The sequence below is a fragment of the Mustela putorius genome, unplaced genomic scaffold (assembly GCF_011764305.1).
Source record: "Mustela putorius furo isolate JIRA1106 unplaced genomic scaffold, ASM1176430v1.1 tig00003845_pilon_pilon_pilon, whole genome shotgun sequence".
NCBI classification, from domain to species: Eukaryota; Metazoa; Chordata; class Mammalia; order Carnivora; family Mustelidae; genus Mustela; species Mustela putorius.
Window position 1 is genome coordinate 5283000 of NW_025421998.1, and position 24091 is coordinate 5307090.

Below are 24091 nucleotides of genomic sequence, written 5' to 3' on the forward strand. Positions count from 1 at the left end.
CAATTTTACAAAATAAAGTCAACATGTATTATTCTGTGAACTGTTAAGTTTAAAGTAATTTTTTTTTAAATTATGGAAGTATGTAATATATTGCCCATCATAAAACACTGAAAAATACTGACGGGATAAATACTACTCATAATCCAACCATGTAGATGTATATTGGGGAGTAATCAATATATTTTAACATTTCCAGCTAACATCTCTTTAAGGCAGAAACATCATTACTGAATAGAAATGTTTTTAGGTGAAGGAATTAAAAGAATAGGGTCTACTGAATTTAAGCAATAGCCACCAAACATAAAACTGGGATCCTGAAATACCTTTTTGTGGCATTCAGAATAGAATCAGCATTTTAGAAATACCCACTTCAGTTTTGTTAGGAGAGAGTCTCCAGCTGGCTGGATCAAAAGAGGAGAAGGGTGCTTCCAAAGATGGAGAGTATATAATATAGTGAGATACAGAATTCAAAGCAAGTATGTGAGTATGTGTATATATCGTATTATTGCTATAGCTGTGTTTATATATGAATCTGTATATATGTGTGTATTCGTATACACACAACTGATATGCTCTTAATACATAGCTGTGTTTATTTTTCCCCAGTTTGAGGAGTTTGTGACATGTTATTATTCCTGTTCCCTCTCGGATATCATGGGATAAAACCCAGTCTCAAAGGTTTCAAATTCCATGAAAACAACCGTGTGTACATTTGTGGTTTTATATACACATATATATGGCAAATACATACACACACACACAATTTTGTCTTTAGTGCTAATGCAAGTTGGATCTTGGAAAAAAATGTAGGTAAAGTATCATGTGTTTCTGTCTGTGCTTGGAACATACTGTAAAATGTTATATATTTGGAATATATTTTGTGGTTTGCCTAATATTTATAAAGACAACTCTGGGAAGAAATCAAAAGGTGATTTCATTGAAATACTAGAGAAATGGGGGCCATGTTACCTCTGATTGGAGCCTTATCATTGTATAGTAAAAATATAAAAATATGCATTTCTATGTCAACATCCAGATTGTTTTATATGTTAATATGGTGGCAGGAATCCCTAATAAAAATACTGGGGCAGGGGGGAGGAACACTGTGGCCCTTTCAAAAGGTAGTGGTCAAAGACAAACTGTTATCTTGATCCCATACAAGTTCTGGAGTTGACCTTCTTTTCATAGTCTTCTTTCGGTGGTGTAGTTCAGCAAGGTTTTCATCAGGAAATTCAGCCGTAGTATCTGGGGCTGTGGTGGCTCAGTCTGCAGCCCACGAAGGCAGTCAATCCCACAGGTCACTGTGTATTCACACATTCAGGTTGTACCAAGCCCCGATGATGCAAGCCCCTGTCAATATTACGTTTCTGCCCGCATATGCTTTTGATTGGATAACATTATCTCCTATTTTCATGGCTTGGGAATAACAGCCAACTTCAACCACATTATTTACGCCCTTTATTACCCTTGACCCCTTGGTGTCTCCACTCAGCACCCTGTATGTGTCATAGTCAACTAAGTGACTATCCCTTTAAACTTCAGGCGTAAGTTTTCAAGGAGCCCACCTCTACACACTGGCCCTCCTGCTCAGGGTCTGGTACATCTTACAAGTTCAATAAAGCTTGTTGCATTACTGATGAGCTGGGATCTGAGCCACTTTGTGAAAAAGAAAAAAAATGGTGGGTGCCAGGTAGTGGACGTGGCAAGGTGGTTCAGCAGAGTTGAAGGACATCCACACTCAGCAGGGGGAGGGCAGACGGTAACGTGGGACCGATTGCGGCGGAGCCAGGCAGGAGCAGGGGAGAAGGATGCAGACCGAGAAAGCACCGACATCTTAATGAGAAGTGAGGTGTAAGGAGCCTTCTATTCACAGTCGGGCTCCCTCTCCCTTGGGCTGTCCTTTCTGTCACAAGTGGGCAGAGTGCACTCTCGGTAGGAAGAGGAGGGAGAGCGAAGAACAGAGAAGCCCTGGATGCCAGACGCAGCGACAGGTTCCTCTACAGCCACCTCCCTCCGAAACAAGCTTCAGCACGCGAAGACTTGGCTTCTGTTAAAAACCTCCCTGGGTCTGTTCGAGCGTGACAGGACGGTCTCGATCGAGGGAGGAGACACCTGACAGCTCCTCTCCCACCCGCCTGGCCCCGCAAGCCCTATCCCGGCTGCGGGCGGGCGCCTCCAGGCGTCGCACACCCGGGCGCCCAGCAGCCGCGTTTCCAGCCCGGGCTGGGACCGCGGTGCCCGCGGGCGCGTGCCCAAGCGGGCGTGCCGGGAGCGCGCGCGAGCCGGGGGGCGGAGCGTTGGGCGGAGAGCAGCCAGGGCGGCGCGGCGCGTCTCGGCTTCGCAACTGCCGGCCGCCGCGCGCCCCCAGCTCCGGCTGGCCCGGGGTCCGAATCCCCGCCCCGCCCCCCGCCCTCTCGCCCGGCCCACGGGGGACGTGCCGCTGCCGACTCGCGCCCGCCACTTGATAGCAGGGCACACCCGGAGAGGACGCGGAGCCATGAGCCGCCTGCCCCGGAGGGTGGCGGCGCTGCTGCTCGGGCTGCTCGTGGAGGTAGGGGCCGAGGCCGGGCCGCGCTTCCCCGGGCGCCTCTCAGACGCGCTAGCGGAGCGCGAACAATGCCGGGGGCCGAGCGGGGTGCAGTGCCGGGACGCCCCCGAAAGACCATCCGGGAGAACCCGAGAGGTCGAGCGGCGGAGAGCCACAGGCTCGCGGACCTGCATAAGTCCGGCTGCTGAATGTGTGGGGATCCTGGTGACAAGGTCCCATCCGTCCCCCACCCCCGGGCTCCCCCCGGCCTCCCCTCCTGTTCCCCACCCAAGACCGCCTACGCTTCCCCACACCCCTTCTCCCGCGCTCCGGGTTGGCTTTTTTCCCTCGCTCGTCGCGGCGGTCTGGAGGACTCAGGAGTGACCTTTACGCGTTGTACCCCAAGTTCCCTCGAGGAGGGCGGGAAGGAGGGGGTTCCGCGCGGCGGGGGAGGGGGCGGTGGTCCCGGGAGCGGCGCAGGCGCAGTGTCCAGGCCGCGTGCGGTTCGAGGTTGGAGTGGGGGGAGCGCGGAGGTGCGAACGCGCGGACTCGTAGTTGTGGGAAAATGTCACGGAATAGCAGGGAAGTCGCCGCGCTGAGCAGGAGAAGGCATTCCTAAGCGTGAAAATGAAGCGCACGGTCTCCAGTTTGGAGAGAAAAATTCCGCGGAGAGTTTGGGTGTTGGGCGTGATTTTCTGGAAGCCTAGAGAGGGAACTTGTTGAAGCCACTGGCAGCGGCAGCGCCCGGTGAAATCAACACTCCCGCCGCCGCTCCAACCCACCCCGCCCTGCCCTGGGGCTGGGAAGTTGCGCCCCCCAATGGGGGGCTCCCCCTTTTTTCTAAAGCGGGTTTTTTAAAAGGTGAGCTAGTAGGATCCTGGGGTGTGGAGTCTGACTTAGGGTTTGTCCAATTCCCTGCTCGTCTTCGTTACTTTGAAGGAAATTTGCATTAAATTAATGAAATCAGAGTGAATGGGTGATGAATACTTATACTCCTTTCTGTGTTTTCTATTTTAGAGGCCTGTAAAACTTTAATAGTTGGGTATCTGTGCTGGAAATTACTTGGTTTTCTTAGTTGATTAAAAGATGATTATTAGGAAATATTGGATGGGAACGTCTTCTTAGCACTCGAAAGTAAGGTTGATGTTTTGAAAAGCTTCTTGCTCCAGGCAGACTTTTTGTTTTTTCCTTAAGATTATTTATTTATTTGAGAGAGAGAGAGAGAGAGCAAGTGCCCTAGCAGGGGTAGGGGCAAAGGGAGAGGGAGAAGCCGACTTCCCTTTGAGCAGGGAGCCCTATGGGGGAACTGAATCCCAGGACCCTGGGATCATGAACTGAGCTGAGTGAAGGCTGGTGGTTAACTGACGGAGCCACCCAGGCCCATGTTATTGTTCTTTGGTTTCTTATTTAGTATTTTTGTATGGTGCCTCCTCACATGCATTCTTTGCATTTGTTGAGAATTTTAAAACCTTAGGTATCACATCTCTGTGACTCACCAGACAGAACATGGGGGAAGTGAATCTGAAAGGGCTGTTTCCCTAAACACCAATGAATCTGTACTTAATGCATGCAGTGCCCGCCTCCCAGCCACCTTTTCAAATCAGCTTTTGATAAAATTATCTAGCGTTCCATTGTCCTGCCTTTCCCTGGGCTTTAGTGTGTGTGGTGCTGTGCCCTGTTATGTAGCTGAGATTGCTTCAGGGACCCAGTGCTTTCCAAAGAAGCTTCCTTTCCAAAGGAATTTCTCATCTTAATAGAGTGTTCAAGTCATGTCTGAAAGGTTGAGATGATATGAAAGGCAGAACTGTGACAACAGTGAAAACGAAATGACTAAGCTGATGTTCTCAAAGTCAAATATCTAGATGATGGGTAATTTCTGCTTTCAGTACAACGGTGTGGTGTAGCCCACTTTCATGAGATGATTATCCTAAGCACCTGATTTGTCTCTGGGGGAGAGGTGTCTCTCTGAGGAAGTAAGATTTTTTTAAATATAGTTCATCACATGGAATTTTATGCATGAGATAGGTACTGAGATGTTTTCATCTTAAATTGGTTGCTCTGAATTTCATCTAAAATTGGCGGTTGTCAGAGCACCTTTGATGCTCGAAGTCCTGAATCACATACGTAAGTGTGCAATCACATTTACCAGATATGTGAGGAGGCAAAGAGTTCTCTGCACGTTAAGCACATAAAAATACCTACCGATGGAAATATTTGGGGACTTCTGACAGCCAACGGCAACCCAGGAGCCCAGGAGCGTTGCCTCTATTTCTTTGTTCTGCTTGAATGGGTTTAACTGTAATTGATTATATGCTGCTGGGGGGAAAAGGGCATCCTCCTAGCAGTAGTCATTCCATTCCAGCCCTGCAGCACTCTGTTCCTAGCCAGCACCACCTGGGACCAGGCAGCAAGAAATCCTTAAGTAGGGAGGGCAACCGGAAACTGTTTTGAAAAGGGCTCCCCCTCCCCCCATCCCTTTATAGAAATTCACATACCTGTTAGACATAAAGGCTACATATTTATTTTTTACTTATCGCACATTATTTATAGAGTACTTACCCTGTTTCAGGTGCTGGTCTAAGTAAGCACTTTACAAGTATTAACTGATTACAAATATTAACTTAGCAATGACTTCTTTTGCCATTTTATTTCAAAGGGAAGATGTTATGAAGAACTTGTCCACAGTCTCAGCTGCTGTGAAATGTGAGGGACTTGAGATAGAAACCCAGGCAGCTGGCCTCCGCCTCCCTGTGCTGCGCTACTGGTTCTCCCACTGCTGGACACCACAGAGACGTGGCAAGGATTTGCACATAGGGTGTCCTGAAGCCAGGGGTGGGCTTGGAGAGATCTGTGTTCCATGAAGCAGGTGAACCAGCAAAATATGCTCTAGAGTTCAGTCACACTTCCTTAGGGGACCCATGTAATCTAGCGTCCAAACTGTGACGCTTGGGAGAATGAAATCAGAAGCTCTTAGTAACTGGGCCCGCGCAGCAGACATCAGTCCACAGGACTGTCTCAGGAAATTTGGTTATTGGCTCACCCTAAAGCCTAGAGAGGGCTTTAAAGTAGGAACAACAGGCTGTTGAGAGCACCGCCTCTTCCCCAGGGAGGCTTCTTAGAAGCTCATTAGTGAAGTGACCTTTCCTTTCTGGTATCTCAGAGTTTCCTATGAATTGCAGGAAAAGCAGATGAGGCCGCTCATTATATCTCCCTAACCCCCTCCTCCCCCCACTGTCACTCTGCCAGCTGCTTAGGTCCCAGGCACCCAGGTCACGAATGTGGTCACAGAATCAGGGAATCCCAGGGCCTTTTTTGGGTAATAAAATTCCAAAGTTCTCTGCTTCTCTTCTGCTCACTGGCTCCTGTGAGGCCCCGAGGACAGTGCCTCCAGAAAGACTGAAAGTGCTAGACTGTCTCCTGGTAGCCCTGGGAAAGTCATTCCCAGCGGTCTTCATGGAGCTGCAGTGGCACCTTAGAAGCCAGAGAAAAAAAAAATTTAAGTCTGATTGTGCTTTAGTTGAACCTGGGGAGTAATTAGGCTCTAGGGGTATGGGCCTCTCAGGGGCTTTTTATCAGAGTGCCTCATTTTCTAGATATTGTTATTGCAGTCACTTTCTGGAGGTCAGGTTGTTGACACTTTTATAATATACTTTGTCGTGTTTGTTCCAAGGGCTCCGAAATGAGCCTAGAAACATGCAGTGTACTATTTAATACAACTCTGCCCAGTGCAAGTGCCGGGTGTTCTGTTGGATCTGTTCACTGGGGGAATGAACTCTGCTGGGTTACCGACTGGAGGGACTGGCATCAGTATTTTTCTGTTTCTCCCCTGGCACCCCAAACTGGAAGCCTTTAAGGGAGACTGCTCCGTGTGTTTCAAAGTCGTTGCCACAGAAGAACAACCCCTTCTTAGGCTAAAAAAAGGGAGAGGTCTTCTCCTAGAAAGAGGGTTGAAAAGTGAACACTGTCTTTTGAAACTAAGGAAAATAAGAGGATTACTGAGTATTTTTCTAACGTCCTATGACGTTAGAGGCTAGAGATTAGAACCTGGGAGGCTAGAGATTAGAACCAAGTCGTGTTTAAGGTTTTTTTGTTTGTTCTTTTGTTCCTTGCCATATGTCTCTTGTGCCCTGGAATGCCAGCAGTTGTGGCAGCCCTTGGGTCCCAGTTCTCTGACATTAACCTTTTCAGCCCTCCCACTTTGTAGACCTTTTGGAATCTGAGCAATGTGCAATTTGAATGCAAAAGAAGACTGTGGGGAGTTTGTTTCCTTTAGAGGCACAAGGGAGGCGGGGTGCTGAGGATGAGAGCTGGCACTGATAAATGAACCCAGTGGCTAGCACTTGCTCTGAAGTAGGGAAAGCCTGGCCCAGGTATGTGAGGAGAGCCAGACTTGGGGCTCTAACTGGCCCTTGCTTTCTTTTGTGCACGGTTATAAAGGCCAGCTGGGGGGACGTGACTCCAGAAGTGCATGGATTAGGCTCGTGGTCACGTGATTATCTAGCCATAGGATGACAGCTCATTTTCCTAGAACTCGTGTTTGTCATCTCTTCTTGATGAGGCCTCTCCCATGTCACCCTTAGTGACACCCTGTATAAATCCCAGCCTCCCTGCTCAGACCAATTCCTTCCCTTCTCTGTATCTATTACCTCTAAAATATGATGGGATTTACATTATAAGGGCAAAAGTTTGTTCCATTTTGTTAACCGAAATATCCCCAGCTCCTAGAACAGGACCTGCCACAGAACAGGACTCCGTAAATATTTGAATGAGTAAACAGATTAGTGGGTAATGATCATGGGTGAAGGAACTGAATGGATCTACAGTAGGAGAGGGGAAGGTCATTGTTTAGTTGTGAGCATCTGTACTAGGACTTAGCTCTAATCTGTTTGAACACCTGCAGTGACGGAAACTTAAAATCTCTCAAAACAATGCATCAGTTTTTTGGACAATCTCAGTAGTTTAAGTTTTCTGTTATGTTGAGGAGAAATGACTGTGTTGTTTTTACCTGGTTCTAGTTCTACATTCTTGGGCCTTGTAGAAGAAATAGAATCACAGTGTCAACCCCTCAGTGTTTGACCACAGCTATTATAGTCCCCACTGTGTTCTTCTCAAGGTTCATTCCCTTCTGTCATTTCTCCAAGGACGTGGTTTTGAATCCTCTCACCATCCTCACAGCTGCCTTTTGAAAACTCTGTCACTTTGTTAGACTCAAGTAATTCTCACTGATTGGTCCTAGAAAAAGTCAAAACTAATCCGTTTAAAACAAGGGCCAAAATTTTGTTGTTAATAGTGGGAGAAAAAGCAAAGCTCAAGTTATAAAAATGAGTTAATTTTATCTAAGTATTTTTGTAATTATGAATCCATTTTGGGGGTGGGAGAGAGATTAATTTTTCTGACAAAAATCTATGATGAATAATAGGATAGTCTTCACTCGACATTGGAAATTAGAGGCATGATCATAAAGTTTTTTGTCTTTTTTTCCCTCAGAATTCTATATTCTAGTAATCAACCCTTCCCCCCCAATTCCCACCTCTAGCTTCTCCTGATCTTTTTTATTTCATATCCTTCTCCTTTGGTCATTGTTAGTGATTTAGCTACCAGATTCTTTTGTCCCTTCCATAGGCTTCATGAGCTACTGCATCTCTGTGAGATCTACAAGGTCATTGCTGTCTGTTCCTGTGGTATCTGTTGTACTCTCCTGTGATCTTGTCATCAAAGATGTCGCATACTTAAGTGGGCTGGGTTGTTGGTGCACTGCTTTAGGAGAGAGTTCAGTAGTGAGTATATTTTGTCATGAAGCCTTTAGCTTGCCTCTTATCTCTTCCCCACTGTGACTTATTTGAGCAATAAGGACACACTGTTCTATAGGTGTGACTGACTGGCTCTATCACAGCCCTAGTGTGGACCTTGTCATATGCAGATAAGATAAGCCAAGAGATTCACATTGAATTTTCAGTGACACTTCAATCTTTTAAATATGGGCTCCGGGTAACCCACAAATCCTCACAAAAGTTGTGGAGATGTTTATTATAATTTATTATAATTTTAAAAACTGAAATTGAGGACTATATATTTATTCTAATTATATTTCACGTTACATTCTTCATGTCATCTTGTTAAAATTGTCAGCATCTGCTTGGATGTCTCAGTCCATTTGGGAGGCTATAACAAAATACCACCTACTGGTATAAACAACAGAAGTTTATTTCTTATGGCTCCAGAGGCTGAGAAGTCCAAGATCAAGGCTTCAGCATGGCTGAATCTTAGTGAGGGCCCTCTTCCTGACTTGTAGTGAAGTACCTTCTAGCTGTGTCCTCACTTGGTGGAAAGGGCAAGGGGTCTCTGTGGGATCCCTTTTAGAGGAGCACTAATCTCATTCACGAGGGCCTTAAACACCTCCTAGGGGCCCCAAACCAGCACATCAGGCATTAGGGTTTCAACATATGGATTTTGAGGGAACGTGAACATTCAGACCATAATAGATGATGACACGACCATGTGTTGTAGAATCTCAACTCTTTGTATATGGGCTGGTAATCTTTGAGTAAATTACTTAAGCTCTCATCGACTCAGGTGATTCACCTATAGAAAGAGAAGTGCCTTAGTGTTGAGGGAGTCCATGGGAAAATCCCCCACTTGAGACAACTCTGTGTAGGCTGGATAAACAGATTGTGAACATTGTCTCTAGGCAGGCCCCAGGCATCTTTATTTTTTAACAGGTGCACAGTGCTTCTGATGATGAGACGACAGTCTGTAGTCAGCCCAGCCAGACTAAACTGTTTGCTACGGGTCCCCGAAGGCACCACATGATCTCTGGTTGTTTCCCTTCCCTCTTACTTTTCCATTTGAACTCCCACCATAGTTGAAGATGATTAGGTGATGTCTAGGAAGACCATGCTAATTGTCCCCTCGGGTATGAGTTAAGTGCCAGAGTTGGGCAAACCACTTTCAGGACCTCCTAGCAGAGGTATTTTAATTGCCCATTTGTGGTCTGTGAACCTGTTAGACCTTTTAGGGGACCTTGGTTCCGAAAAGTTTAGCAGATATGGGAAGAGGGGGTGTGGAATGAGAGCAGGAGCCTGGATGTAGAGGTTTACCTCAGGAAAGAGAATGTGGTTTGAGTCGGGAAATGAGGAGGTGAGCAAGGGGAAAGGTGTAGAAATATTTTAGGTTTAGTGGGGCAACTGGGTGAGATACTTGTTGTTGTTGTTGTTAAAGTAATCCAAGAAGCCGAGTTGGAAAGCATCTGAACTTTAAGTAATGGCAAAGGTCTGAGAGAGGTATTGTGGGAAGGGCCACTTAGATGGTGTATACCTCTTCGTTGCAGAACATTGCTGGCTGAGATTTAAATGAACATTTCTAATAGTCCTGTGGATACAGCCAAGCGTCCTGACTTGCCTTTGAATGACAAGGGAGCAGAGGAATGAGAAGGTAGCTACTAGAGTTGGGATTGGTGCTGGGACCATGGTAGTATGTCAGGAGCATGAGAATTCTTAGAGGTTATTGTTAAGATGGCTAATTTAGGGTCAGTCTGGAAGGTATAAAATTAGAAGGGGGTTCATGGATTGGAAAATGAAGAAAGTGGAGGATATGGGGCAGATCCCCATAAATTGAGCCATTGGGAAAAGAGTGAGGATATTGTGCTAAGGAAAAAAAAACTTGCTATGAGGTCTGTATTAGTTTTCTGTTACTGCTGTAACATTAGCTCAAACTCAATGGCTTAAAACAACACAAACTTACTATCTTGAGGTTCTGGAGATCAGATGTCTTACATTGGACTCACTAAAATTAGGGTGTCAGCAGGACTGCTGGGCTGCATTCCTACTGGAGGCTCTACTGCATACTCTGTTTCCTTGCCTTTTTAGTTTCTAAAGGCTGCACCCATTCCATGATTGCTGGTCCCTTCTTTCATCTTCAAAGAATAGTATGTTCAAATTTCGCTCACTTCTGCCTCCTTGTGTCCCTTATAAAGGCTCTTGTGAATAGAATAGATGGTGCCTACCCAAATTAGCCAGGATAATCTCTCCATCTCAAGATCCTCAACTTAATCACATTTGGAAAGTCTTTTGGCCATGTAAGGTGACATACAGGTTTCAGACATTAGTTGGTGGACATCTTTGAAGGGAAGAAGAGGCATTATTTTGCATAATACAAGGTTGAAAAAACTACTGCTTAACATAAATATTGTGGCTAAATCACTGTTAGTGAAGTTTTTTTACAGTCCATTAACACATTGCCTACAAGATTATTCTGTGGGAAACTAACCTGTGCAGTCCAAAGCCCTGCTGAGATAGATGGTCAGTGGAGTGAGTGAGTAAGTGTGTGCCACAACTCGCTGCGCTGGGTTGAAGTAAAGATTTATTAGTAAGTCTGTTTCATGCTTTGAGTTCTTGGTAGGAGGTGTGAAAATATGTGGTACTCAGCCTTGTGGAAGTTGATGTTTATTTCCAATTTTCCTGAGTTGCACAGGAGGGCAAATCATAGATAGAGAAAAGGTTTCTGTCATCATGGAATTGAAACCACAGGTTACCTGATGCACTTGATGCTTTTTCCACTTCCTTGCAGGAAAGGAACTGGTCTTCACACTGGTCCCCTGAGTTGGGTGTTTGGGGCCATCACTGTGGTGGCTTCTCAGGCTTGCCTCATGATCGTCTCTGTGGGGAATGACTGCCCTTGGAGACTGCCTTCTGGACAGGAGTCATCCTACTCCTGTGAGACTAAAGGGGTTGGCAAGGAGTCTGGGAAGATGGCAGAGTAGGAGGATCCTAAGTTCACCTCATACAACAGATACACCTAGTAATAGCCACACTGGTGTAACTAACCCAGAAAATGAACCGAAGACTGGAAGAACAGACACTCCACAATGAATCTTAGAGAAGCCACATTGAGAAATGGTAGGAAGGGCATGGTCCTGGTCAATCAGGATCCAAACTATCCAGTGAGATGAACCATTAATTGGAGGAGTACCATGGAGCCTGGAGCATGGAGAAGGAACAGAAATACACCCCACACCAGGTACCCCAGACACAGGGGACCTGCACTGTGAAGATGACTCCCCATAAGATTTGACTTTGAAAGCAGAGGGGCTTAACTTTGTGAGTTTTTATAGTCAGTGAGACTTTTCTCCAAGAATAAAAGAGTTGGCAGAAGCCATTTCTCACAACCGCCCCCTGCCTGGACTAAATACCCAGACACCTGCAAGAACCAGCTTGAACACTCTCCATATAGCTTGTTAACACCATGTGTCCTACCTTGTGCTCTCCTTTGAATTTGCCCCGTCCAACCCACCCTACCTGACAGAAGTCCCATCAAAGCAGCTCGTCAGATCTCCTCCTTCAAGCAGTACCAGTAAGCAGCTGCATAGGCCTTGCTAATACTACATGCCCTGCCCCCATGTTCTCCTATGGACTTGTCCCATCCAACTAGCCCCACTTGGCAGAAGTCCCTCCAAAGCAGCTCCATGTCTCATCCTGCAAGAAGACCAGCATACATCTTACTAACTAATACCATGTGACCTGCACTCCCACATTCTCCTGCAGACTTCCCTGTCCAACCAGCCCCACTAGGCAGGAGCCTATCTAAAGCAGCTCCAGAGGCTTCTCATTCTTTAGTCAGCCCCAGCAGTGCCCAACAGCACTCCAAAGTGACTCCTCTCAGGGAAGTCATAAGGCCAGTGCTTTTAAGATCAAGAGGAGAAGATAACCATACACAACAGTCCCACTGCAGCCCCAGCAGTGGGCTGGGGTCAGACATTCAGTCTGACTGCCAGTCCCACCCACCAACAAAAACTTCACAGGGAGCAGCACAAAGAGAGATCGCTGTGACTACAGCAACTCTGCAACTCACTGCAACCACAGCAACTCACTACAACCCCAAGAGATGGACTGGGGTAGACACCTGGTCTGACTGCAGGCCCTGCCCACCAGTGAAAGCCTTTCAGGAGAACAACTCAGGGAGACACACTGCAGTTAAGTGTGACTGCAGCCCTGGCAAATGGGCTGAGGAAAGGCATCTGGTCTGACAGAACTACAAGCCCAGTGTGGCCCCAGACTGACCCCTTAATGATGCAGTGACCAGACACCGCCTACAATAGGTAAAGAGAGCCATTGTAACTGAGTGAACTGAAGGCAAACATGGCTCAACCACAGGAGTAAGGTGCATGCAGCACATGCAGGAGATACTCCTTGAAGTGCCAGGTTCTGGTGAAGCGGGAACATTGCACTATTGAGCATTATAGGACCTATTCTCTGTAAGGCCAGTGCTTTTAAGATCAAGAGACATAAATGACTTTCCTAATACATTGAAACAAACACAGAGGGTTAGACAAAAAAAGGAGAGGAATATGACTCAAATGAAAGAACAGGGCAAAATCACAACAAGAGAACTAAATAAAATGGAGATAAAACAATATTCCTGATAGAAATTTCATTTCTGATTGGTTCTTTTTATGTTTTCTACTTCTATTTTTAAAGAATCAATTAGAGATGAAGAACTGAATAATTGAATTTAAAAACACACTAGAGAGAGGAAATCATAGACCAGAGGAAGCAGAAGAACAGACAGCAAGCTGGAAGACAGAGTAGTGGAAAGGAATCTAGCTGAACAACAGAAAGAAAAAAAAGGATAATAAAGAATGAGACTAGGTTAAGGGAACTCAGCAATATCATCAAACTTAACAATATTGGCATTATAGCAATCCCAGAAAGAGAAGAGAGAAATTGGGGGAGAAAATTTATTTGAGGAAATAATAGCTGAAAACTTCCCTAATCTAGAAAAGGAAACAGACATCCAGATTCAGGAGGCACAGAGAGCCCTCAACAAAATCAACCCAAGGAGGGCCACGCCAAGACATTGTAATTAAAATGGCAAAAAGTAGTGATAAAGAATTTTAAAAGCACCAAGAAAAAGGAAGACAGATGCATACAAGGGAAACTTTCTAAAGCTATTAGCTGGTTTTTCAGCAGAAACTTTGCAAGCCTGAAGCAAGTGGCATGCTATATTCAAAGTGCTGAAAGGAAAAAAAAAACCTGTAACCTAGAATATTCTGTCTAGCAAAACTGTCATTCAGAATAGAAGAGAGAGAATTTACCAAACAAAAACTAAAAGAGTTCATTACCACTAAACCAATCTTATAAGAAATTTTAAAAGGAATGCTTTATGTGTATAGGAAAGGCCATAATCAGGGGTAAGAAAATTGCAAAAGGAAAAAAATTTCACAGGTACATAAAAACATAAAAAAAGGAGCAGATTGATCACTTGTAAAGCCAGTGTGGAGGTTAGGACACAAAAGCAATAGAATCAATTAGAACTACGAAAATCAGTCAAGGATTCGCAAAATAAAAGTATGTGAAGTATGACATACATAAAATGTGGGTGGGGCAAAGATTTAATGCTTTTAGAATGGGTTCAAACTTAATTGACCACCATCAATCTAATATAAATTGCTATATGTACTGGATGTTAAATATCACCCTAACAGTAACCACAAATCAAAAACCTATAATAGATATACAAAAAAAAAAAAAAAAAAAAAAAGAATCCAGGCATATCACTAAAGAAAGCTATCAAACCCAAGAGGAAGAGAGCAAGAGAAGAAAGGAATTACAGAAGAACTACAAAAACAACTGTAAAACAAGTAATAAATTGGCAGTAAGTATATACCTATCAATAATTACTTTTAATGTAAATAGACTAAATTCTCCAGTCAAAAGGGATAGGATTCTGAATTCTTAATTTAAGAATTAATAAGATTAATAAACCACTGGCCAGACTTACCCAAAAGAAAAGAGAAAGGACCCAAATTAATAAAACCATGAATGGAAGGGGAGAGATCATGCCTAACACCAAAGAAATAGAAACAATATTAGAAATTATTATCAGCAACTGTATGCCAACAAATTAAGCTAGAAGAAATGGGTGCCTTCCTGGAAACTTACAAACTACCAAGACTGAAACAGGAAGAAGTAGATAATCTGAATAGACCAAATACCATAACGAAATTGAAGCAGTCATCAAAAACCTCCCAAAAATGAAAGTCCAGGGCCAGATGGCTTCCCATGGGAATTCTACTAAACATTTAAAGAAGAAATAATGCCTATTCTTTTGAAGTTGTTTCAAAAAATAGAAACAGAAGGAAAACTTCCAAACCAGCTCTGTGAGGCCAGCATTACCCTGGTTCCCAAACCAGGCAAAGACCCCATCAAAAAGGAAAATTACAAACCATATCCCTGATGAATATAGATGCCAAGATTCTCAACAAGATCCCAGCTAATAGGATCCATTAATAGTACATTAAAAGGATTATACATCGTGCTCAGATGGGATTCATTCCTTTGTTGAAATTTTTAAGGTACTTTTTGGAAACATCTTGCATTTGAGTGTTTTTTAGACTCTCTATTATTTTATTTTTCCAACCTTTCTATTTATAAAAGATGCTGATGATGCCCAAAAAACAAATAGTCTAGTCAAGAAATGGGGGGCAGAAGATATGAATAGACATTTTTTCAAAGAAGACACGCAGATAGCTAACAGACACATAAAAAGATGTTACTATCACTCATCCTCAGGGAAGTACAGATCAAAACTACAATGAGATATCACCTCATACATGTCAGAATGGCTAAATTAACAACACAGGAAAGAACAGACATTGGTGTGGATGTGGAGAAAGGGGAACCTTCTTACACTGTTGGTGGGAATCCAAACTGGTGCAGCCATTCTGGAAAACAGTATGGAGGTTCCTCAAAAAGTTAAAAATAGAGCTACCCTATTACCCAGTAGTTGCTCTACTAGGTTTTATCTAGAGGGTACAAAAATCTGATTTGAAGGGCACATGCACCCCAGTGTTTATAGCAGCATACTCTAAGTTATGGAAAGAGCCCAAATGTCCATTAACTGATAAGAAAGATATGTCTGTGTGTGTGTGTGTATGTGTACACACACACAATGGAATATTAATTACAAAAAATAAAATCTTGCCATTTGCAAAGACATTGATGGGGCTAGAGTGTATTATGCTAAGTGAAATAGGTCAGTCAGAAAAAGAAAAATACCGTATGATTTCACTCATGTGGAATTTAAGAAATGAAACAGATGAACGTAGGGGGAAAAGAGAAAGAGGGAAATCATGAAACAGACTCTACTCTTGAGAACAAATGATGGGTTGCTGGAGGGGAGGTGGATGGGGGGATGGGTTAAATGGGTTATACACATTAAGGAGAGCACTTTTGATGAGTACTGAGTGTTATATGTAAGTGATAAATCATTAAAATTCTACCATTGAAACTGATATTACACTATATATTGCCTAACTGGAGTTTAAATAAAAACTTGGAACTACTAAACTAAACTAAACTAAAAACTACTGAAAAAAAAATGGTGATGTGATAACTAGCAGTAACATAATAGTTGGCTTACTACATGCCAAACGCTGGTTTTAAAAATTTTGGTAATTTCGAATTTTCCTTTACTCTTTTTTTTTTTTTTCCCCTAACTTGCCTGAGGTATACTTGCCAAATGTTTTACACATTTAAGGTATAAAATGTGATGTTTTGATGTATGTATACATTATAAAAAGATAACCACAATCAAGCTAATTAACACATCCATCACCTCATATAATTATCTTTTGTGTATGTATTGTGGGAACACTTAAGATAAACTCTCTCAGCAAATCTCAAGTCTACAGCACAGTTTTATTAACTAGTTACCACGTTGCACATTAGCTGTCCAGACCTTATGAATCATGCATAACTGAATTTTTGTACACTTTGAACAATATTTCCCCATTTTCCTCTTCTCCCAATCCTTGGCAACTATTAGTCTATTCTCTGCTTTTGTGAGTTTGACTTTTTTTGATTCCACATATAATTGAAATAATGTAGTATTTGTTTTTATGTGTCTGGCTTGTTTCACTTAATATAATATTCTCTAGGTGCATTCATATTGTGAAAATGACTGCTTTTTTTTTTCTTTTTAAAGGATGAATAATACTGTATTTTTTATGAATAAAAGCTTTTTAAAAAAATCCATTCACCCATTGACACTTAGGTTGTTTCCTTAGCTGTTGTGAGTAATGCAATGAACATGAGAGTTCAGATATCTCTTCAAGATAGTGATTTTATTTCTTTTGGGTGTATACCCAGAAGTGAGGTTGCTAGATGAGGTGGTAGTTCTATTTTTAATTTTTGAGGCACCTCCCATGTGTTATCCATAATATGTGCATCAATTTATATTCTCATGAATGGTGTATAACAGTTCCCTTTTCTTCACACCCTTGTCAACAGTTCTTATCTCGTGTTTTTGATAGTAAGCCGTCCTGATAGGTGTGAGGTGATATCTCATTGTGATTTCGATGTCCTGTCCAGATTGGTGACATTGAGGATTTTTTTTTTTTTTGAGGATTTTTTTGAGGATTTTTTCATGTACCTATTGGTCCTTAGTATGTCTTCTTTGGAAAAATATCAGTTCAGATACTTTGCCCACTTTTTAATTAGGTAATTTGTTTCTTTGCTATTGAATTACATGAGTTCCTTTATATTTTACATATTAACTCCTTATTAGATAATATGGTTTGCAAATATTTTTTCTGTTCCATAGATTCCCTTTTCATTTTATTGGTTGCTTCCTTTGCTGTGTAGAAGTTTTTAAAGTAAGATAATGTCCCACTTGTTTCTTTTTGCTTTTGTCAGCTGTGCTCTTGGTGTCTGTCATACTAAAAAAAAAAAAAAATTGCCAAGACCAATATTTTCTTCTAGGAATTTTATAGTTTTAGATATTATATTTAAATCTAACTTTGGGGCATTTGACTGGCTCAGTTGGTTAAGTGTCTGCCTTCGCCAGGGTCCTGGGATTGAACCCCACATCACGCTCACTGCTCTATGGGGAGCCTGCTTCTCCCTTTCCCTCTACCTGCTGCTGTGCCTACTTGTATTCTCTGTGTGTGTGTGTCAAATAAATAAATAAAATTTTCTAAAAAATAAATCTAATCTTGAAATGATTTTTATCTGCTTGAATTTGTTGAGACTTGTTTTGTGAAATAACATGAATCTATCTTGCAGGATATTCCATTTGCACTTGAGAAGAATGTCTGTTCTTCTGCTGTTGGTAGGCAGTACTGTATATGCCTGTTACAAAGAGTGGAGTCTCTGAGTATTATATTGCTATCTGTTTTCTTCTTTAGATCTGTCAGTGTTAGCTTTATTTATTTACATACTTTGATATTGGGTGCATATATATTTATAGCTGTTATATGTTGAATTTTATCTTTATATGATGGCCTTCTTTGTCTCTTTTGATAGTTTATGATTTAAAGTTTCTTTTGTCTGATATAAGTCTTTTGTCTGATATAGCCACCCCTGCTCTCTTTTGGTTACCATTTGCATGGAATATCTTTTTCCATCCCTTTCCTTGAGCATGTGTGTATCTTCAAAGCTTAAGTGAATCTTTTGTATGTAGCATATAGTTGGGTCTTTTTTTTTTTTTTTTCAAAATCTGTTCAGCCACTCTATTTTTTGATAGGAGAATTTAATCCATTTACATCTAAAGTTGTTATTGATAGGTAAGGACTTTCTCTTGTCATTTGGTTCATCATTTCCTGCCTTTGTTGTAGTTTTTGTTCCTTTCCTCCTTTCTGTGGTCTTCCTTTGTGATTTGATAATTTTTGGGGGTGTGTTCTGAGTCATTCTGAATCATTTCTCTTAATTTTTTGTGTATCTAGTGTAGGATTTTGCATTGTGGTTGTCAGGAGGCTCACATGAAACACCTTAAAGTCTAAGCCATAAATGTACCTGCAGTTGCTACAAAAACTACACTTCTGCTCCCTGCCCAAACACATTTTGTGTCATTGATGTCACAATTTTGTGTGTGTGTGTGTGTGTGTGTGTGTGTTGTTTGGCCATTACTGCACTATTGTAACGATAGTTATTTTTAATATTTTTGCGTTTAACTTTTTATACTAGTTAAAAATTACTAGCGTTATGGTATTGGAGTATTCTAAGTTTGTTTATACATGCACCTTTACTAGTAAGTTTTGTGTTTTGTGTGTTTTTTTGGTTACAGATTAGTATTCTTTCATTTCAGCTTGAAGAGCTTCATTTAGCATTTCTTGCAAGGTAGGTCTAGTGGTGGTAATCTCCCTTAGCTTTTGTTTGTCTGAGAAAGTCTTTATCTCACCTTCATTTCTGGAGGACAGCTTTGCTGGGTATGTTATTTTTAATTGGCAGGTTTTTTTCTTCAGCACTTTGAATTATCATCCCACTCTCTTCTGGCTTGCACAATTTCTGCTGAGAAACTTGCATATAGCCTTATAGGGGTTCCTTTGTATGTGACATTTTTTTTTCTCTTGCTGCCTTAAAAATTGTCTCTTTATCTTTGGCTTTTGATCATTTAATTATAATATGTCTTGGTGTAATCTTTGAGTGGATCCTATCTGGGAACTTTTGCGCTTGAAGAACCTGAGAAAATCTGGGAAATTTTCACCCATTTTTTCCTTTAAACAAACCTTCTTCTCTTTTTGTTTGTCCTATTTTCCTTCTCCAGATCCTTATAATGCACATATTGATTCACTTGTCCTCGTCCTATAAATCCTATAGGTTTTCTTCAGTCTTTTTCACTTTTTTCTTCTCTGACTGAATCATTTCAAATGACTTGTCTTTGAGTTCACAGATTCTTTCTTCTGCTTGATAGAGTAGTGTTGGGGTCTCTATTGTATTTCTTTTCTCATTCATTGTATTCTTCAGTTGGAGAATTTCTATTTGATTTGCTTTCCTTTTTGTTGAAATTTTCATTTTGTTCATGCATTTTTTCCCCTGATTTTGTTGAGCTACTTTTATTTTCTTGAACCTCACTGCGCTACCTTAAGATGATTGTTTTGAATTCTTTGTCATGATATTTATATATATCCATTTCTGATGTGTTGGTTCCTAGGGCTTTATTAGTTTCCTGTTGTGTTGCTGGTTTGACTGATTCTTCATGCTCTATGTAACCTTGAGCTGATGTCTGTGTATTTGAAGCAATAAACACTTCTTCCTGTCTTTACAGCTGGTTTTACCAGGTAAAGACCTTCTCCTGCTGTGTCCCTGGATTGATGAGACTGCCCTCAGGATTGCAGTTGAGGAGGGCAATCTCTCTGTTACTGGGTCTGCAGTTGGGTCCAACACTGGCAAACCAGGGGCGTGGATAGGTATGGATCCTGCCTCTATTCTGGGTAGACAGGACTGACTCTGAGACTGTAGTTGGTAGGTTTAGAGGCTGGTTGTAGGGCCATCTTCAGGTCTGCAGTTGGTGAACCTCACCAGGGAGCTTGCGGATGGCTGTGGTTCCACCTATATCCTGAGTATATTTGTACCAGGTTTCTGGGTGGCAGCACTGCCTTCTGGACCAGGGTAGAAGAGGGTTAGAGTAGGGTCTCAGGGTTCTTCGGGATCTACATTTGGGACTGAGGTTGGAAGACCTGTCCTTGGGGGCCCGTACAGGCATATCTCCTCCAGTTCCCTGAGTTTATGGCATTGCTTGCAGACTGCCTAGTCCTGGAACTGAGTCACAGGGCTGCCACAGATTCCACAGCTACATGTGAGGCCTGTGGACCTGCTGCCAGGGGAAAAGATGGCTGTTTCTGGGTCCCTGGGCCAGCAGGAGTGACTCTAGAACTCCTTCTAGTGGGGCTTGGGGTCAGGTCACAGGACCACTCAGGTCAATCAGGTCTGCGGTTGGTAGGTGTGATAAAAGGGCCATGGGTGGATGTGGCTCCTCTGGGGTCCTTTGGTAGCTGTAGCTGGTTTCAGGACCATGGTTAGGCTGGGTTGGAGCCAAGTCCACAGGGACTAGTCTGCTTTCAGTCTGTAGCTGGGTTCACTGCATACCATTGGGGCATGGGCTTGCCTTCTCCAAGTGACGCTTCTTGGTCTTAGGCTTCATTGGGTTTTGCAGCTTCCTACTTGGATCCCAAAATTCCCACAAAGAGACTTGTTGCCAAGTGGTTGTTTGTGCTGGGGAATATGAGCTGGGCCCTGCTGATCTACCATCTTGCTAACGTCCTCCAAGCACTGTTTTAAGTACTTGACATTTCATCTCGACCACCTATAAGTTCAGTGCTTTGTTATGTCCATTTTTCAAAGGAGCCAAATGAAACACAAGAGATTAAGAAGCTTGGCCAAGATTTTCTAGCTAAAGCCAGTCTTCTTCCCCCATCAGTTTGACATCAGAGTCTTTGTTCTGAAATAATGTCTTGCACCTCTGCCTTACGTTTTTAAGTTTATATCATGATAGAATTTTCTTCCATGCAGGTTCATTGTGGCCTGGCCTGGAAAAGGTTCCTGGTGGATGGCTCATGTTTTGGGCTTTTGAGTTGTTAGAGACTGAAATTCAGTCTTGTTTTTCTAAGTGATGTGTCTTTCTTATAAATAGGAACTGGAAATCTACAAGGTGGTAATTTTGTAGATTTCATGGTATCCAAAAGCAGATAATAAACTTAAGAACTGAAAGGTGGCTGAAAAAGTAGCATGCCCCCTTGGGTTGTCTTCGTGGCCTTTGAGACCTGTGCAAATGATCATCTTTCCCTGGGTTGTAGTCGGGGGTGCCTCCTGTTCACCTGACACTCTGTGCCGTGATGGGGACTCAGAAGAGGCTTGGCAGACTGTCTGGCACCTCATGACTCCAGACACAGCCTGCGGAGGTGCTTGGTGAATGCAGTGGTGCTCAGCAAATGTGTTCTACTTCAGAAGTGTGCATGCTTGGTCCCTGCAGGCAAATGAGAGGCTCCTGGAACACAAATCCATTGTCTCTTTGCCATGTACAAATTACGAGGCAGGAAAAATCCACCAGGAAATTAGAACACATAGAATAGAAAATAAAGAGTCAGTTTTAGTTTTGGTTCATGAACTGTTTTCAGTATTTTAAAATGTATATTTATTTGCTCTATTTTATTTTCATTAGTAAGACCTCATTGGAAGAATTCTTGTGTGAGTATTCTTTATTTCCTGAGAATTATACTTCTTGAAAGGTCTTTGTAACAAATTATGTGAATGGAGTTTGGCTTTCTTTTTAAACTTTTTTAAAAACTTTTCATAAGGGGGCACCTGGGTGACTCAGTGGGTTAAAGCCTCTGCCTTCCGCTCACATCATGATCTCAGGGCCTGGGATTGAGCCCCACATCGGGTTCTCTGCTCAGTGGGGAGCCTGCTTCCTCCTCTCTCTCTCTGCCTGCCTCTCTGCTTACTTGTGATCTCTCTCTGTCAAATAAATAAATCAAATCTTAAAAAAAAAAACAAAACTTTTCATAAGGAATTCTATTCTTAGCCAAGGCTAAGAACAGCTTCTCACATGAAAATAATTCACCACTGCTACTATAATTAATAATGAGGTAAAGGGCGTGGAGACTAGGAGAAGCCTGTACCTAAAGAGCTTTTGGTCCTTTGAAACATAGACAAAGGGCCATCTGGAACCACCTGTTAGAGCTGGACCTTACGTGGCGGGAGTGCTGTGCCAGGCATTGTTCTGATTGTACACCTTACCCGTGTTCCGGCAGTAACCCTATGAGTCTCCTTACTCCACTTTGCAGATGCATAAGCCAAAGACAGGAAGCTAAGTGATTCATCAGAGATCATGCGTGCAGTAAAAGGAGGTAGTAGGAGTTGCTTTTTCCAGTTTTTATGTGCGAGGACACTGAGGCACTAAAGGTCAGTGACCGTTACAATGTCTATGCAGTACTAGCCTTCAAGGGCTGGGGTCGCGTCTGGGGAGAGGGAGGGAGCCACGGACTGATGGACTGATGGGCGGGACGTGGAGCCATCATGGCAGCTGGGCGTGTCAACACAGCCCCCTACTTTCCCTGTTCCCTCCTGCCTTCCCTTCCCCGTTCCCATGTGCAGCTTTCCTTCTTTTTTCTTTTCTAGTACTTCTCCAAAATCTGCAGACAGATGGATAGTTTTTTAAGAGACTTTTAAAATGCATATTTCTCCATGGAACTTCAGTTTCAGATGGATTTGTCTTTTGGCTTAGAAGTGTGTCTTAATGTCATGGTTTAACTTGGAAGCAGCATCTCTTTAGGAAGATAACCTTGCACCTGCTTTTCTCTTTTCCGGCACAGAGCAGGGCGGCTCCTCCTCGATGGGTCTCTCTTTTCCATTATCTTCCCAGACCTTTCCTTTGTACTTTGGATGTTGGTATCTCCTGCGTTGGGTTGAGGCCTTTCTACTCTCCTCATTCTCTGGAAAGTCCTGGGGAATCTCATCCATGACTAGATCTTCAGTGATCGTGTTTATGCTGATGTCTCCAAAGTCTGTGTCTCTCACCCAGGAATTCCCTGCTGGCCTCCAGCCTCTGTTGGTCCAGTAGCAGTCTCTGCCAGGGTAGCCAAGGTCTCTCTGATCCTGTATCTGAAGCAGCTCATCCTTTCCCCAGATGCCCTGTTTCTATCTCAGTGGCCATACCTCTCACCCAGGCCGCTACTCCCAAAACCTAGGGCCATTCCAGCCCCACCTCAATGCATCCTCTGCCCTACTGATTCTTTGTCCTTTCAGTTTTTAGAATACTCCTCTCCCAGGCCTCTGTTTTCTCTCTACCTGCCTCATTCCAGGCTATTCTGTCTTATAATCTCCTCCTTCTACCTGTGTGATCTTTTGAAACTTTAATGCAACCTGTCACTTTCCCCCACTGAGAACATTAATGGACCTAAAATTCCCATCAGTCTTAATTCATGGTGCCCTGCAGTGCCCTGGTAGTTCCTTAGATGGTATGTGGTTGAGCTGGCCTGGCCCCCGCCCTCAGGACTCCCTGCTCTTGCCCTAACCAGGTGCTGTGTCCAGTAGTGAGGTAGCAGGCATTCATGATTGTATATGTTGTATCTTCTGAGAATTAACTGATCACTTTACAGGTTTTGGAGCCTGTCTTACCAGCAGGAAATAGGTAAGGACGAGTACCTTTGTGTGGGTAGTTCTCTCTGCCTCTCCTCTTTACTATCAATCACATTTCTGGATAAGCTTGTGCAATTTGGAAATGGCAGAAGATGGGAGGGAAAGAGACCCAAGATTATAAATGATTTATAAATTACTCAAAGGGTGAGTAGCAGCCAGGGTAGCCAAGATGCATCTGTACAGTGTCTGTCACAGTATAGTCTTTCTGAATGGCGTTCCCTGACTGGTACAGTGTCCAGCCTCTGATGCTAAACAGGACAGACCCAGGAATAGCCCTGCTGTGAGGCTCCAGGGTCTGGATGGAACTGATGACTGGCTGCTGGGCCCAGGAAGAGTGTGAATGAAGGTATGGGCGCACAGGTACGCGTGTACACAGGACCATGAGTGTGTGGGGTCAGGGGTGGGAAAGTGGAGAACAGGGGACTAGAGACTCATGTAGGATTGAGGGAAGTAATCTACTTCTGTCCCTACTTTGTTTCATTGGTTTCTTTAAGGGAAATATTTAAACCAAAACCAAAGATGTTAGGCCTAGATCTATAATCTAAATATTATTTGTTTTGTAGTAGTTGAAATGGAGCTTACAGCCAACCTAGGAACCCTGTCTTAGGATCTGTATCATAGGTCAACGTCCCGTGTGTCCCTGGCTAGTGTT

General features: G+C 43.1%; 1 protein-coding gene across 1 annotated transcript in view; it reads left to right on the plus strand.

Annotated features, from left to right (window-relative positions):
* Window positions 1–2290: 2290 nt before the first annotated feature.
* Window positions 2291–24091, plus strand: part of VOPP1 (VOPP1 WW domain binding protein) — a 108401-nt gene continuing 86600 nt past the window's right edge. The window contains exon 1 of the mRNA XM_004739372.3: window positions 2291–2551. Coding sequence (XP_004739429.1) covers window positions 2498–2551 — 54 coding nt within the window. The 5' untranslated portion in view covers window positions 2291–2497. The remainder of the gene's footprint in view (window positions 2552–24091) is intronic.